General features: G+C 40.6%; 1 protein-coding gene across 1 annotated transcript in view; it reads right to left on the bottom strand.

The window, feature by feature from the left end:
* Positions 1 to 17,177, bottom strand: part of EMB2765 (P-loop containing nucleoside triphosphate hydrolases superfamily protein) — a 29,456-nt gene continuing 12,279 nt past the window's right edge. The window contains exons 9-14 of the mRNA XM_077358237.1: positions 12,977 to 14,035; positions 12,565 to 12,831; positions 8,482 to 8,667; positions 1,051 to 2,202; positions 589 to 939; positions 1 to 497 (exon numbers count right to left, since the gene is read on the bottom strand). Of these exons, the coding sequence (XP_077214352.1) occupies positions 288 to 497; positions 589 to 939; positions 1,051 to 2,202; positions 8,482 to 8,667; positions 12,565 to 12,831; positions 12,977 to 14,035 (3,225 nt within the window). The 3' untranslated portion in view covers positions 1 to 287. The remainder of the gene's footprint in view (positions 498 to 588; positions 940 to 1,050; positions 2,203 to 8,481; positions 8,668 to 12,564; positions 12,832 to 12,976; positions 14,036 to 17,177) is intronic.

The raw sequence follows: 17,177 nt of genomic DNA, 5'->3' as shown, positions 1-17,177 counted from the left end.
TGGCCCAAAAATACACAAACAATTGGATGCTAATGATTAGATAATTAAAGTGAATTTTGGGTGATTTAAAATTATACAAGACAAATGCTCTTCAATCCAATCTGTGGCCCCATATTGAATAATTTCACATGAGTTACTTTGTCTTCTACATCATGGCGAGGAGATTCTTGTGTTTGCATGAATGAAACCATATGTCATCACTGACTGTGGAGGGGTGGAGAAGGGGTATCTCCTCTGTAGATTCACATTTCAAAGGCATTCAGCCAAGCCCCAATCGGATAATCGAGTCACTCCTCCATCTTGGTTTCATCTGTTGAACTGCTCTCAAGTGGAACATCTCCATTCTCACCATTTGTTAAGGGCATGTCAGTGTCCCCTGTATGGGGCGGGGAGGGTGATTGTTTGTGTTCATTGCGCTCCTCGTTCATATCCATAGCATCGACTACTGCCTCCGCATTAGCAACGTACTGATTGTAAGTGTGGCTCATGACTTGCGCCTGATACACCCAGAAAATAAAAACCATCACAGATCAATTAAACTCACAATCAATTAAAGGCTAGGAACAGCAATAACTAGCAGAAGTGTACCTCATAGATTTGATGCATTTTGAAATTAACTATACTATCCATCTCCTGAGCGCTACTAACGAAATGACTCCTCCCAGTGTCTCCGATAACACGTTCTGTATATGGAGTGGTCTCATCTAGATTCAAGGCTAGGTGATCGGGCCTCTGAAGGAGAAGCCGGAACGTTGGTTGCAGTTCATAGCATTGCTCAAACAAAGATCGACGGCAGAACACATACAACCCCAATCTTGCTCGAGACATAGCAACAATCAATCTTCTAACATCGCGAAGGTGGCCCACGAAACGGGTGCGGACAAGAGACAGTAAAATAAAGTCATTTTGCTGACCTTGAAATTTGTCTACAGTTGTAACCTGTCATGTGAAAAAACATATATTTTAGCAGGATAATTGTTAATCCAGGCAAAGGTAAATCCAAAATTTATGATAGGTAGAAATGAGATAGAAATTCCAGTTACAACTTACCTTGCTAGGTGGACCAATGCCATTTGACATGCACCGTCTACTGATAACATCACGGATAAGAAGTTTCTGGCCATTGTAAGTGGTCAGGATAGAAATTTTACTGGCAGGGTACCCAAGTAAACGCATATAAATGTAGACACTAACAATATATTCTGCCTCTCCTTCATTTTGATAGAACCAAGGAGAAGGAGCAGTCTCACCTCTTCCATGGTAATCAGGTACATCTACCAGCTGATATTCATAGGAAAGCCCAGCATTAGCTTTATGAAAGATAACTTCCTCACACACATAAGGAAGATCACCCAGATCTCTATATCGCCAGTTGTAAAGTTTGGCTATATTTGGCCTTGCTCTACCCTGGGCATTGAGCTCTATATAAGGGATACCTAGACGAACAAACCTTGTGAAGAGACTTTGATCCATGTGGCTATATTTCTGAAAAGCCATGTTTTTCACAACTGGAGGCAACTGGTGATGATCACCAATCAAAATGCAGCGTTTAAGCCGTGCATAACCATCTTCCTGCCTTTGAAGTAACATTGGAATGAATGTCTCTATCTCCAAAATTTGTGCACTTTCTTCCATGAGCAAATTGTCGTACTTAAACCCTAACTGAAGAAAATCCTTCCTCTTGAGAGCTGCGTGAGTACAGGTCATGGCTACAATCTTTGCTTGTTTAGTCATCAGATAATTCGCACGGTCAGCTGTTGATTTGAGCAACTCAAATGCCCGGCATTCTTCGAGCTCTTGAAACATGGTTTTAAGATGGCGGAAACATCCTTTTGCAGCTCGCATGTCTTTTTGGAATGAGTTGCCAGTAAAAAGTGGGTGAGGTGTCTTGGAGAAGAATTCCTGAAAGGGGAAACGTTCTTTAATATAGGTTGGTTTATCTTGATTTTCGGCACAATCGGCGAGAAACTGCTCCCAGTGTTTGTAGACATGGAGCAACCAAAAGTATCCGGCGGTTTCGCAAGTGTAGCCTACATCTTCTGGCAATTGTAGAGATCTTGCGAGTCTCTCGACTTCGCTAAGCAGCTCTAATCGGCGTACTAGCATAGCATTTACACGACCTTGTCGGCTGAAATCAAGATCAGTTGCCAGTTCTTGTTCACCTTGACCGAGGCGGAGAAGGTACCGAGCAGGGACATCCCTCTAACATGATCACAATGACATATATTATATTAGAATCTTAAAAAGAAGAGAATGCGTGATGATTTTGATTATGTCAAAAAGCAATAAATTAGGATAAGATTGAACAGTTAACAAAATCCAAGTAAATAAGGAAAATTTTGAAAAATACAAAAAATGAAGGAAGCATGATAATAAGAAAGGAAAAAAGGAAAAAATAACAAAATGAAGGAAGAATAGTAATAAGAAAGCTAGCTCGTCTCAATCAAAATGGTAAGTTCTATAGGCTCCAAAACAATTTCAGAGACACTTCCACACAAACCTTAACGCATTGAGGCACAAACCTCAAACTTGAGTCATTATTATTAAGACAATACATTAGAATATCCAGTGCGTTTGAAATTAAATACATGTTCAAAATAAATAAAAAACATAAAACGAGTCAATACGACCATAACAAGTGAAATGTTGACTTATGAACATTTCATAAGTCCAGTGTTTTTGCCACAAACCCGCAGATCGTCTACATGAGAGATAGTCCAACACTAGAACCGTCTTATGAACACCATCCTTGGATAAGACACCCCTACAAAGATCTAACATTTTATACAGCCAATGTGCCAGTCTCCATGGTCCGGAGCTCTTTTGAATTGCCCGTGATGTCGCCATCCATAAATCACCACTCACACGATAAACAAAATCCTCTAAATCAGGTAGGATGGCATAAATCCCCCTCTCTCCCTCCCTCCCTCTGTTTGACTAGGTAGTATCACAAATCAAGTCTCGCACCACCTAACCCTTGTCATTCCTAAAGATGCCACCAATACCCACCACACCTAAATTACCGAATGTACAGCCATCAAATTTTAACTTGGCAATATCACGAAGCAAGTCTCCAATGTAAAATGCTCCCTTTGGGCAAAGATAATTTCACTCGACTTCTTACAGAGATCAAGGATTGAAATACCCAGATCTCATCTTCGCAAGGAGTCAAGAGAAGACCACCATCTCAATGTCAGCAAGGATCTTCCTCTATGGGAAGAACTTTTTCTCACATGTCCTTTTGAGTTTTCCTTTCAGAAGGATGTAGGGACCATGTTCCAAAGAACACAACATATTTTCTAACTTGCCAACTCTGTTTTTCTTCCACAAGAAAACCAAAAGGAAAAGGAAAAACCTAGCATAAACCAAAACAACCAAGGACACAGCATCAAATCCTCCTTGCCATGCTGCAAAGAATGAAGATAAGACTGATGTATTCCTCACCCTTACATAAGATGCATCGGTTCACCATACGAAAACATTTCCTCTTTAGCAAATCAAGGGAATTAATCCTCGTGAGGGCCACAGTCCAGAAGAAAGCTTGAACTTTGGGAGCTTTGAATGATGCCCCACAGCGAATGATCAATGCCTCCCGTAGCCGTCAATCTGAGAAATTACTTGAAACAAAAAGGATCCTTTGGATTCACCAGCTCCTTCCCTACTGAACACAAGGAACAAAGGCCTCCTCAAGACTACTAATTACACTATAAATTCATTAGAACTCTTCCATCCTGCCGAAAAGTCCAAAACCAAGCTAAACTGCCCCATTTAAAATCCCTCTTATAACAGTCCACCAACGTAACCCAGACTATTTCTATCCTCGAGAAAATCAGAAAAGAATGAAACAGGGGGCTTTTCCCCAAATGTATCCGACAAAATCTAACACTATCCCCCCTCCCCACACTAAACTTAATCCCTTACACAAACTCCAACTTGAATGATATAATGGACTGACATGCTCTCAATCCTTGGCCTTTACCTAGATGGCTAGATCCTTGCAATCACACCTGCGCTAATCCTCCCATTATTTACATACTATGATTGTTCTCCATAGCTCTTTTTTTTCAATGGCAAGTTCTCCATAGCTCTTCTTCTATCCAAAACACCAAAAGCATCACACCTGCCCTAATCCACCCATTATTTAAATACTATGATTGTTCTCCATAGCATTTTTTTTTTTTTTTGAATAGCAAGTTCTCCATAGCTCTTCCTCTATCCAAAACACCAAAAGCAACTTACCAAAGGAGTTCATTGTTTCTAAAGAATAAATTCCCCAAACCTACACCACAAAACTTCTTTATTCTACAAACTTTTTCCTATCTTATTAATTGCTTCAACCGTTTACCTTCTTCCCTTCCCTCCCATAAGATTTTTTTTTTTTTTTTTTGCAACCTTCTAATAGCCTTCGCCGCCTCCATTGTGATCTTAGAAGCCAGTTTAGTGAACTGAGGGATGCCTTAATAAGTGTAATCCTAGCCCCAAAGGAGAGGTAGTTTTTCTCTCCTACCCCCAAAGGATTTTGAAGGAACACTACATGGTAGACCCAAATCATATGCATTTCTGTGTCTTGGATTTCAGTAAATACCAATTTGTATCTCTGTTCTTGTGTCTATGTCAGTATCCATATCTAGGTATCATAGGTCATAGGTCTAATAATGGAATCAAAGAAAAGGACAACCCAATTGGGAATTTTTTGCAAATTATGCCAGTCATCATTGTCAGCGCATTTGGAGTATGCGAAATCCACAACATGCAAAGCTGAAGGTGGTCAGTGGTCTCTGAATCATCCCAACTTGTTCACTCACTTGTTACTTACATCCATCTGAGTTACACCTTTCTCTTCTCTAGGATCTGGTCTTCACACTGGTTCTGATTGCAAAACTCTTTAGGAGGAAATGGAGAATATATTTACTTCGATGAACGACTGTTGGAGACTGTAACGTTATCATTTATCAGATTCAATAAGGAGAAAATGGGGGGAGGTCAGAAATTTTAAACTTCCAGATGTAAAGGACTTTAACAATTGCATTGACGATGCTCAGTTAATATGTTCCCTACCCAGTATTTAGGTCTTCCACTATGAGAAGATAAAACAAAGAAGAAAACATGGGATCCTGTCATTGAGGAAGTGGAGAAATGCTTCTCTACCTGGAAAAGAAGGCACATTTCTCTCGAGAGCAGGATAACTCCTGTTAAGATGGTGATTGCTAATCTACGTATTTACTACTCTTCGGTGCTCAGATGCCAGATTAGCGCAATCAAAAGAATTGAGCCATTGTAGAGAAATTTCCTTTGAGGGAATCGAACGAGAAAAGGATAATTCATTTTGTTAAATGGGAGATGGGAGGCTGTTTGCAGACCCAAATCAATTAGTGGGCTTGACATTCATAATCACAAATTTATGAATTATGAACTACTTGGGAAGTGGTTGTAGAGATTAAGAGGAGAGAAATCATTTATGGACGAAGATAACCGAGCAAAATTTTGGGAGCAGTCATGATCCTCGGATGAAAAGTATAACAGTGATATCGTGGTATGGAAGGACATACAAAAATTGAAGCCCAGATTCATGGAAGGTATCAGATATAGAGTGCATAAGGGAGACAGAATGAAGTTTTGGAAGACTGGTAGTGACGGGAGTCATCTCTATGGACTTGTTCCCAGACCTATTTGGAGTGGCGAGTGATTCAGATGCCACGGTCGAGAATTCCTTTGAGTGGGTTACTAGCAAAGTCTCTTGGAAAGTGACGTTTCACCGCAAAATTTTTGACAGAGAGATGGATTAGATGGCCAGGTTCCTTTCACCGCAAATTTTTCGACAGAGAGATGGATTAGATGGCCAGGTTCCTTCTTTTTTTTTGAATGATGGCAATAATATTAATGAAAAGGGAGACCGAGATGGTCAATACAGAAAGGACAAGCACAAAAAATAAAATAATATGACGAGAAAGAAGGCCAAGGCGGAAGGAAATCGAACAATTCCTTGTCCACCCCAGCCCTAGCATGAGAATCAGCGACATCATTAGCTGATCTTCTAACATGGCTAAAAACAATCGAAGAGGCACCCATCCTATCAAGAATCTCATCAAAAAATCGGTCAAACCTCCAAGGATGCGTATGAGAACCCTTGAGCCAGCAGACAGAGTTAGGAGGATTCCAGCAACCCCTGGGGTGTGTGCCTTCGGATGGTCCGCTGATGAGATTTTAGCGGTTGATCATCTAAGAAGCCAAAGATTTCCTGGTGTTGATCATTGTACGATGTGTTTAGAAGCAGGAGGGACGGTAGACCACCTATTTATTCACTACGGGTTAGCTAGACATGTGTGGATCCCGCATATTAGTTCTCTTTGGAATCCTCTGGGTTTTTCCTCTTGGGTTGGAAGAGTTGGTTGACAGTTGGACGCTAGCTCCTTAGCCAAGAAGAGGAAAAATCTTAATAGAGCTTGGTCTTTCTAGCTACCCTATGAACTATCTGGAAAGAATGGAATAACTGAGTATTTAGGGGTAAAGTAAAAAAACAAAAAAAGCTCTCACCTCATTTAGGTAAGGTGATTGTGCTTACCATCAGATGAGTGAAAGTGATTCCTTGCTTTAGATTCATTTCTAGCTACGCTCTAAGATGGTTCTGGAAGAAGGTGTGCACCAGTGGGGAGAAGACTGACACTGCATCACCTCAGTGGTCCCCCGACCCTTGGTTGGCTAAAGCTGAGTTTTGATGGCTTTAGTATTGGAAATCCAGGGTTGGTGGGAGTTGGGGGGTCCCCTGAGAGACGAGGCCGGATTGACTAAGTAGGTATCCGCTGTTCTGATTGGGGTGAAGATTCCAAAAACGGAAGTAACGGCAGCATTGAATGGCATTCGGTTATCTGACAGTAAAGTGCTTGACTGTTTGATTGTGGAAGGGTACTCCCTTGACATGATAAAGTGGTTGGATCCCAAAATCCCTGCTCTTTGGAGATGTACGGACTTGATTGAAGGAATCCATGAGCGGTTGAAGGGATCCCCAGTTCGATTTCAGCATGTTAGGAGATCAGCCACTGTTGAGGCTAATCATCTAGCTAGAGGCGGTGTGATCAGGACCAAAGTGGAGCTATTTAATCATTTACCTCCTTGAGTTCTTTGTAGTCATGTATAGTTTCTTTGTTGTTTTGTCTGTGTTTTGCCGTGAATCTGACCTCCTCGGTCGTGGGGTTTCTTCCCTTCTCTTTAATAAATTTGCTTTGCCATTCAAAAAAGTAAATAAGAAAAATACTCCAACTTTAAAGCATCATATATATTGAAGGCACAAAAAAAGGCCATTCTCAATCTCAACCATCATCTATTTATCTCACTTAGTGAATTACCAAAAATGAATCAAAATGTCACAACAATTTTCATTTTCACATTCTGTATACGTTTCAAGAATCTAGTGGAACACTAATAAAAGCTCCTATGCTAATATAACTATGGTTTTAAAATTCAACCAACATGTGTTGATTTCAGACAACATATGTTGACTTCTGTGGAGACAGAAGTCAGTCTAAAATCGAAGTCCATGCCAAAGTCTGAAATTGAACTCCCTGTGGTGCACCCACATAACCAAAAAAACCCGTATATCCAAGAAAATATTAATGGGATTCCATTAATAAGATAAGTTGAAAAGTCAAAGAAATGACATGATAATCAACTATCAAGACATGAGAAATACCTATGTTTACAACGAGCCTTATGTGCAACTGGCCAACAAAACACACGTCACTAAGTGTCTGATCCAAGGTTGCCAGAGCAGGAATCGAAAGCGGGAATCGTGAAGTCGCCAGGAGAGTCACCGGGGAATCACCAGGGAATTGTCGGGGAATCGCTGGAGAGTTGGGCATCGCCAGGGAATCGCCGGGAAATCGCGTTTCACATAACATTAAACCGTGGTTCCCAAAAGAAGGAATCGGGTTTCCAGGGAATCATAAACCACGATTCCCAAAAGTGGAAATCGGGTTTCCGGCGAATCCGAACCCGGATTCCCAGTTTTTAGGGATTCGAGAAGATTCCCGTTTCGGATTTGAGAAGCCGGGAGTCGATGTTCCCCACTCCCACGGAAGAATCATGCTTCCTTGGTTTGATCTTGTCGAACCATTATGGAAGGTTTGTCTACTTGTCTTGCTTCTGTAATGGTTTCTAGTTATGTATGCATGCTTATTCTAGTATTTCCTAAAGTTTCATCTTAAATTTTTAGTGTTTCTATAGACTTCCACAAACTTCCACAATTTTTATAGGATTTCCATGGACTTCTATAGGCTTCCAGAAAGGACATCCGCTTACATGGGGACCGAAGTCAATACCAAAACCGACATTTGAGAGGTCGCGCATAACCACATTAACCATTAACAATTTTGTATGCGAGCTTACATATGCATCACTTGCAACAAATATAATTTGGTAATAGAAAGATAGTCCCATGAATAATGTATTAAAGTTTTTTTTATGAGTGTGGATTAAAGTTGATACCTGCATGATCTTCTCAAAAAGATCATTTAACGCCTGGTTGGAATGAGTAATTATTAATGTTCTCTGAGACGGACAATTATGATAAAGAACATTCAAGATCTGCACAGCTGTATCGGTCTTACCAGTACCAGGTGGACCTACAACCATAGTCAGTCCTGGCTGGATACCTGATATAATTGCTCCGATCTGTAAGAGAAAGAACCAAAAAACAATATAAGATGTCTGTAAGAATAGAATATAAATATGGCATCGTATCTTTAAAAAAAAAAATGGCATCATAAATTTTTACACCCAAACGAACCAGGTTGATCACTGTTACAAATATCTGCGCGATACCTCAGATAAGTTATCTGAGCAAGGGCTCAAAAAATCGTATGGGCCCACATTGTTTGGATGATCCAAAGCATTCATTTGGATAGTCCAAAGATAGATAGAGTGTGCACAAAAAATCTGCTCCACAGGATTATCCTAACCCTTCGATTTGTGGAGGTTAAAGTGGATGGGTATAAACCTCCACAAATCTGTCCATTTCTAACCTCCAAAAATCGAAGGGTTAGGATGATCCTATGGAGCTGATTTTTTGGGTACACCCTATCTATGTAAGGGCCTATCAAATGAATGCTTTGGATCATTCAAACAATGTGGGCACACATGATTTTTTGAGCTCTTGCTCAGATAACTTATCTGAGGTATCACGCAGAAAACGTTTCCCCTATATATATATATATATATATATATATATATATATATATATAGAGAGAGAGAGAGAGAGAGAGAGGAATATGTTCGTGCGCTTGAGCGTTGGAACCAAATGGTGCGCTTGAGTGCACCATTCACATGGGTCCCACAATTTCTGTGAGGATCCAAACCATTCATTTGCAAGGCCCTATCATAGATAGGGTGTGTACCAAAAATCAGCTCCATTGAATCATCCTAACCCCTCCAAAAGTGGAGGGCAAAAATGGGCAGATTTGTGGTCTGTCCATTTTGACCTCCACAAATGGATGGGTTAGGATGATCCTATGGAGCTGATTTTTTGTACACACCCTATCTATGTAAGGCCCTTTCTTGTGAATTCTTTGGATCATCCTAACAATGTGGGCCTCATTGGTTTGAGAGCTCAAGCTCACCATAAGGTTCCAACGCTCAAGCTCACAATCCTTTTCCTCATATATATATATATATATATGAGGAAAAGGATTGTACGCTCGAGTGTACCTAACCTTAGGTACGCTCGAGTGTACCTAACCTTAGGTACGCTCGAGTGCCAAATCACATGGGTCCCACATTTTTTTTGGTCATCTAAACCATTCATTTGCAAGGCCTCATCATAGATAGGGTGCATACCAAAAATCAGCTCCATAGGATCATCCTAACCCATACATTTGTGGAGGTCAAAATGGACAGACACTGTTTGTCTACAAATCTGCCCATTTTGCCCTCCAGATAAGCTTATCTAAGCAGGAGAGCTCACAAACACATCTGGCCCCACATATGTGTGTGTGTGTGTGTGTGTGTCGGGGGGGGGCAAAGCATTCATTTGAAAGGCCCTTCCATGGATAGGGTGTGTACCAAAAATCAGCCATATAGGATCATCCTAACCCTGCCATTTGTGGAGGGAAAAAATGGGCAGAAACATGGACACACATTGTCTGTCCATTTTCCCCTCCACCTTTGATTGGGTTAGGATGATCCTAAAGGGCTGATTTTTTGTACACACCCTATCCATGGAAGGGCCTTCCAAATGAATGCTTTGGATCCCTCCAAAAATGTGGGGCCACATGTGTTCCTAAGCTAAGCTTATCTAAGCTATAGCTCTCTCTCTCTCTCTCTCTCTCTCTCTCTCTCTCTCTCTCTATATATATATATATATATATATATATATATATATATATATATATATATATATATATATGATAAAACTGTTGGTGAGCTTAAGCGCACCATTTTTTTGGTGCGCTTAAGTTGTTATAACGCCTCCCATTGGTGCGCTTAAGCGGGACCCAAACATTTAAACGAATGGGAGGCGTTATAACAACTTAAGCGCACCAAAAAAATGGTGAGCTTAAGCGCACCAAGAGTTCTCTCTCTCTCTCTCTCTATATATATATATATATATATATATATATAGAGAGAGAGAGAGAGAGAGAGAGAGAGAAAACGGTTCCTACACATATGTGTAGAGAGTTCTCTACACACTAGCTTAAAATACAGTGGAGGCCCACATTGTTTGGGTGATCCAAACCATTCATTTTTAAGGCCCTCACATAGATAGGGTGTCCACAAAAAATCAGATCCATAGGATCATCCTAACCATTCGAACTGTGGAGGCAAAAAATGGACTAATTTGTGAAGGTTTAAAGACATCCATTTTACCTCCACAAATCGTAGGGTTGGGATGATCCTATGGATCTGATTTTTTGTAGACACCCTATCTATGTGAGGGCCTTTAAAATGGATGGCTTGGATCACCCAAACAATGTGCGCCCCCACTGTATTTTAAGCTAGTGTGTAGAGAACTCTCTACACATATGTGTAGGAACCGTTTTCTCATATATATATATATATATATATATATATATATATATATATATATATATATATATATATATATACTCGTCTAACCATTGTTCCTGCTTACCTCCAAAAATGAAGGAGAGTGCATCTCCAGCTCAGTAGCACTTATGCCTGTCTTTTGGTGTTTATGGGGGGAAATGGGTTACCCATGGGATCCCCATTCTGATTTTATATGCACAACCTAGCAACAATAAAAACAAGTTTTTGGGGATGTCAGCCATCCAAAAATAGGGGCGCAACTTGGGTCGGGCTGAACCCAAATCCGACGGGTTCAACCCGATTTTGGCTCGCGTTGGGTTGGCATTTCCATGGGTTGGCTTGGGTTAGGGTTTGGAAATGCCAACCTAATTTAACTTCAGGTTGGGTTAGGATTGAGGCCTTGGCAACCCGACCCAACCCTAACCCGACCTATAATTTTATCTTGATTTTCTTTGATTTATTGTATTTTTTTTGTTTGGCCCAGGGTGAACCCGACTCAGCCCGAAAACCCGACCCGATGGTTAGATGAGTTGGGTGCAGGTTGAGAGATTTAAGGCGGGTTGGGCTAGAGTTGGGGTTACTCAACCCGAGGCTTTGGTTGGGTTGGGTTGAGAGATTTAGAGGCGGGTTGGGTGAGGGTTGAACATCTCAGCCCGAGGTTCTGGTTGGGTTGGGTTAGCGTTGGGGGAATTCTATCTCGGGTTGGGTTAGGGTTGGCGTCAGCCCGATCCAACCCGACCCAAGTTACACCCCTATCCAAAAACCAAACACCTTGTAAAGTTTCCATCTAAATAATGATGTGGACACAAGACATTTAGTTTATTTATAAAAAGTTTAATTTATAATCCATGATAGACAATTGAGAACCAAAATTACCTAACCAAACCAAGTAGCTGGGGATTGTTGACATGGTGTAGAAATCTATTTAGCCCAATACAGAATGTAAGATCCTGGTACCACTAACCATGTTGTCAGTTAAAATGATGATGCTGATGATGTTGATGACAATGACAAAGCTAATGCTAACTGAAGAAATATAATCCCTTAATGGTAAAGCATGAGTTACTTTAAAAAAAAACACTTTTTGGTATATAAAATTTTTGTTTAACATCACAATGAGCCAGAGGAAGAGACAAAATCAACTGGAAGAAACAAAAACTCAGAAGTATGAACAAGGTAAAAACTCATTTACAAAACAAAGTTCTGAGCATTGGGACTTATGACTCATACTAATTCAAATTGATTGCATCTGTCCAAAATCGTAACCAAGGCAATTGAGTATTTCCTCATTTGATAGAAGGCATTTTTAGAAATTAAATTCGATACTAATCACTAATAATACATAATAAGAATAAGAAATCCTTCTTCACAGCGATAGAAAGTGAAAATTACGGCAGAAGCAACGTAAGATAAACAAATCCAAGAATTCTGAATACATAAGAATAAGAAATCCATCTTAACAGCAATACAAAGTGAAAATATAGCAGAAGCAACGTAGAAAACAGTTAGAAAACAGCTGTTAAGTACCTGAGTGGGAGTAAATCTAACGGAGTTCTGCTTTGGCTGATCCTGGGGATAAGGCCCAGGATCGGGAGGGACATAGACCTCAACAATTAGTTTTTCTTTCTCAGAATCTTCTTCAACCGTTTGGGCATTATTCGTTTCAATTGTAATGGAGGACTTGGCATTACCCGGAAGTGCATGACTGTTGCTCTTCAATGTCTTGGGGAGCCTAATCCGAAAAGGGGGTTTTGGATGTTTGTCCTCTGTACCTTGTGCACTCATAAAGCAAACCTGGCAAAAGATGGAAACAATGCATTTAGGAAAATTTTGAATAATGCGTATGTCATAACAGTAAATGAGAGATTAGACAGTGCCCCACAACAGGAAAATCCCTACAAGTTCATAATAATAAACTTCACACAAGAAAAGCCCTTGCCTGATAATCTGGAAAACTGTCTCTCAAATGGTTTGCATCAATAAATGTGTCTTTGAAGTCTACAGTTTCCAGAAGATCAGGCATGTTTGTCCACTGTGCAGCAGAGGGATTTCCATAACCCAAAAATATATTATGCAACCAGTCAGGAACAATACAAGATTCGTTCATAAGGTCACGAATGGACTCTAAAATTGCTTTAAAATTGTTCTCCTTAGGTTTCCTTCTCATCAAAATGTTGAATGTCCCATAAATATCTTCTGCACCTTTTTCTGCAATATCACTGACATCCATATGGTACTGTGCTGTATCTAAGGCAACAGTAACTCTGCGAAGTTCACCTTTTGGCGGCTTCCATTCATCTCTTTTAATCCGTCCGGTAAAATCATTCATAAGAGTTCCCTCTTCATCACGGACCTCAATTACTTCACATCCACGTACATATTGAAGACCAAGCCTTTCAGGCACGCTCGACTTTGCAGCTTCCTCTGCAGACAGAGGCTCGAAAGAAGGCCGAATAGAAAGTAAAAATAGGACATCATGCTCTTTTAGTGCATTCCATTCCGATCGAATATGGGTTCTATAACTGGAAATGCTAAACGTAACCTCAGCTGTTACAGATGATGGCTTAACTTCTCCAATGTTTGCCTGTTTTACCTCAGTAATCTTAAATTGCCTGATTGGCACCGCCATCCTTGACCAACCTCTAAAAGCCGTATCTCCCTCATTATTAATGTATGCAAGAAGGTGTGGTATGGCTTCCTGAATATCCTCACGAATTTCATACGTTGATTCGAGACGAAAAAGATTGAAATTTCTCAACAGATAGTCATGAAGGGTCAGAAACTGTAGGTTAAGCTTTGGGAGGGCCAGGCACCCTTCCCCAGAGTAATTGATACTAGGTACAAGACTTTCATCCCACATTATTTGCTCATTTGGGTAGAGAGGAAGAGCATTTATGGCTTCCTTCTGGGACTGGCGCTTCTCGAAAAAAGATACGATGACTTCAATAAGGAAATCAACTCTCTTGGCCCATGGATCTTCACTGGATATCAATTTGAGCTGTAAATAGAAAAAGGTGTCAGTTTAAAGACAAGAAATCATGGTTTGCCAATATAATAGCCAGTATTATCAGTTTAAAGAGGGCGAGCCTTGGCGCAACGGTAAGGTTGCTCCATTGTGACCTGGTGGTCGTGGGTTCGAGTCACGGAAACAGCCTCTTTGTAAAAGCAGGGGCAAGGCTGTGTACATCCAACCCTCCCCAGACCCCGCAATAGCGTAAGCCTCGTGCACTCGACCGCCCTTTTTTTTAATTATCATTTTGATCCTTTGAAAAGGTGAAACAAGTTATGCTAGTTGCTCAAGCAATCACCTAGACATAGTTAAGACATCTGTGTAGACACAGAATGTAGCACAATGTTACAGTCAGTTTCTTTAAATATGAAATCCCAGAGATTCAAAATACAACAGGACGTAACCATGATGATAAAAAGTACAACAGGGTGTAACCATGACGATAAAATTCATGCCACCACATCCAAATAATATTACTGCTGCAGAGAAATTAAGTGGCAAAGGCCTTGATTAACTTCAAAACGTGTTTATTGGCATGCAAAATGTTGGGAATTTAACCAGGTAGAACTCACCCCTAAAAGCTAGCCATTAAGGAGAGGATGCCCATTCCCTTATAACCCATCCACATCCCTTTTGATTTTTCTGATGTGGGATTGTTGCTTTTGGGTGGAACCCCAACAATCTCCCCCTCAACGCAGAAGCAACGTGGACAATCTCACCCCTCCATGCGGCAGCAATGTGGGAACCACGAAATACTACACCGGAGTTTCTGAGATCTTCCCCGAGGGACATTTCCGTCCTCAGAGGCAAACCGGGGTCACCACGCCCTGAGCTCTGATACCATTTGTAGGGACTTTAACCGGGTAGAACTAACCCTTAAAAGTTAGTTGTTAAGGGGAAGGTGCCCGTTCCCTTATGACCCATCCACATCCCTTTTGATTTTTCCGATGTGGGATTTGTTGCTTTTGCGTGGAACCCCAACACAAAATCCATCCTAACAATAAAAAATTCCTTATAAGATCTATCAGATCTTCTTATAGTAATGTAAGCTAACATTAAAGCATTTTTTTTCAAATGAATGTGTAATGTGTATTTTGTATGTATCTAATCAAATGCAAATTTAGTCATCGTGACCTTTTCAAACAAATTTAGTCATCGTGCCAGATTTAATGCTTTTGAGATGCTAAAATCCTTTTAGCAAGCAATAAGTTTATTAAGTGAGGCAGATTGGACAGGTTCAGTTATAGATCGCATGCCCACTTCTCATTAGTGATTTATTTATGTAGATGGGGCATATAGTTTTAAGTCACTTATGGGCAACAACTTTGTAAATACCTGATTTTTTTTCTTTGAATGGCCGAAATTTCATTCAAAGCGAGGGACCGAGATGGTCAAATACAAGCACGAAAGGAAAAAAAAAAAAGCAAGAAAAATACACAAAAACATTAAAATACAGAATAAGGAAGGACCGAAAAAACTCGAGGCGGTAAAAAATCACATTGCTCAAGGGCCACCAAACGAAACTCATCCCCGGCAAGCCTATCTGCCACCCCATTGGCAGATCTCCTGATATGACGGAAGGAGATACTCGAGCTACCCAAAATGTCTTTAATCTCCTCAAATAGGTCTGCAAATCTCCACGGGAAAACATGTGATCCGCATAACCAACGGATTAATTTGAGGGAGTCCCCTTCTACCACCACTCTATCAAAATCTTCTCCCACTAAAAACTTGACGCCTTGATGGACCGCACGCACCTCCACCTCACTTGAGTCGGCCACTCCAATGGGACATGTGAAGGCCCACTTCACTGATCCCCCATCATCTCTTAGGACTCCCTCGATGCCATCCGGACCCTGATTTCCAAGACTAGAGCCATCAAAATTAAGCTTCTGGAACCAGGAGCAGGCGGCTCCCACTCTACACAATCGAAGGTCTCCTCCGCTCCGAACTGAGGCACACATCCCTCCACACGTTCCACCAGTCAAAAGCGGAAACAAAATTGAAGCTTGGAAGGGTCTTCACGCAAAAAATTGTAAGAGCTACCACCTTGTCTGTTGTTAGATAGATAAGAAGAGCTCTTAGCATACCCCTTGAATATCTTGGCATTTCTCTCTTTCCACAAAACCCAAACAACTGCAAGGAAGGATGTGTTCCATAATATTTTGCCTAAGGGGACATTTGCCAACAATCCAATAGATCAATAAGGTGCTCAGGGGGAACACCCAGATATTCCAAATCTTTCCAAAATGCCGCTCCATGTCTCCCTAGCTACCTTGCAATGGATGAAGAAGTGGTCCATTGATGAAATGTTAATATATAATGAAGATTGGGATTTCATTGGGCTACAGTCTCGCACATAAAATCCATTCTCCATTTCTTCTCTTCTATTATCCTCTCCTCTTATCCTCTCCTTTCTCTTTTCTACACTCCCATAAACCTTAGATTTCTACTAGAATGAATTTCATCAGCAATCTAATAAGAATTTTTCAGTTTAACTTGGTTATTTTTCATTCTCTCTCATAATATGTGTTGGAAGTTTAGCTCTTCCATAAGGGGCTGCACCAGTATGCCGTTTGATTATCATAAGCATTTTGCCGTGGTTTAGCGCAAGAGGGCTCTTGACGTGAAACACGGTATTTTAAATTCAAACCAACACAATAGAATTAATCGCATGCTATCGTCTTGTATCTATTTCAGCACTAGATTGAACCAGGAATTGATGTGTTCAGTTATCCTGCAGATTAAAAGTTCATAATATACAAAAATTAGTTGGGAAATTTTGATCCTATGGACTCCTTGCCCAATCAGCATCCTAAAAGAAAGTTTTAAACCCTTTAATGACTTAAAGACTCTCTCCCCACTAAGGTCTACAATATTAAAGCACGCATTTTTTTTTAATGATTGTCGATTTTATTGCCAAAAGGACCGCAATGGTCACAATACAAAGAGGGTAAGAGAGTAGATAAAACAAACAAAAAGCAAATACAACAGAAAGGGATCATGGAGGAAGAGAAGCAAGACACCCCTTCTCTAGCAAGACTATCGGCCACTGTGTTGGCTGAACGGCGCACGTGCTGAAACACAAAAAGGGAGGGGCTCATCCAATCAAGCATCTCATCGAAGAACT

This window comes from Tasmannia lanceolata, unplaced genomic scaffold (genome assembly GCF_043159265.1).
Source record: "Tasmannia lanceolata isolate RefF3 unplaced genomic scaffold, GAP_Taslan_0.1 ptg000016l, whole genome shotgun sequence".
Taxonomy (NCBI): Eukaryota; Viridiplantae; Streptophyta; class Magnoliopsida; order Canellales; family Winteraceae; genus Tasmannia; species Tasmannia lanceolata.
Note: the sequence above shows the minus strand (reverse complement) of the source record. Positions and strands in the feature narration are given on the sequence as shown.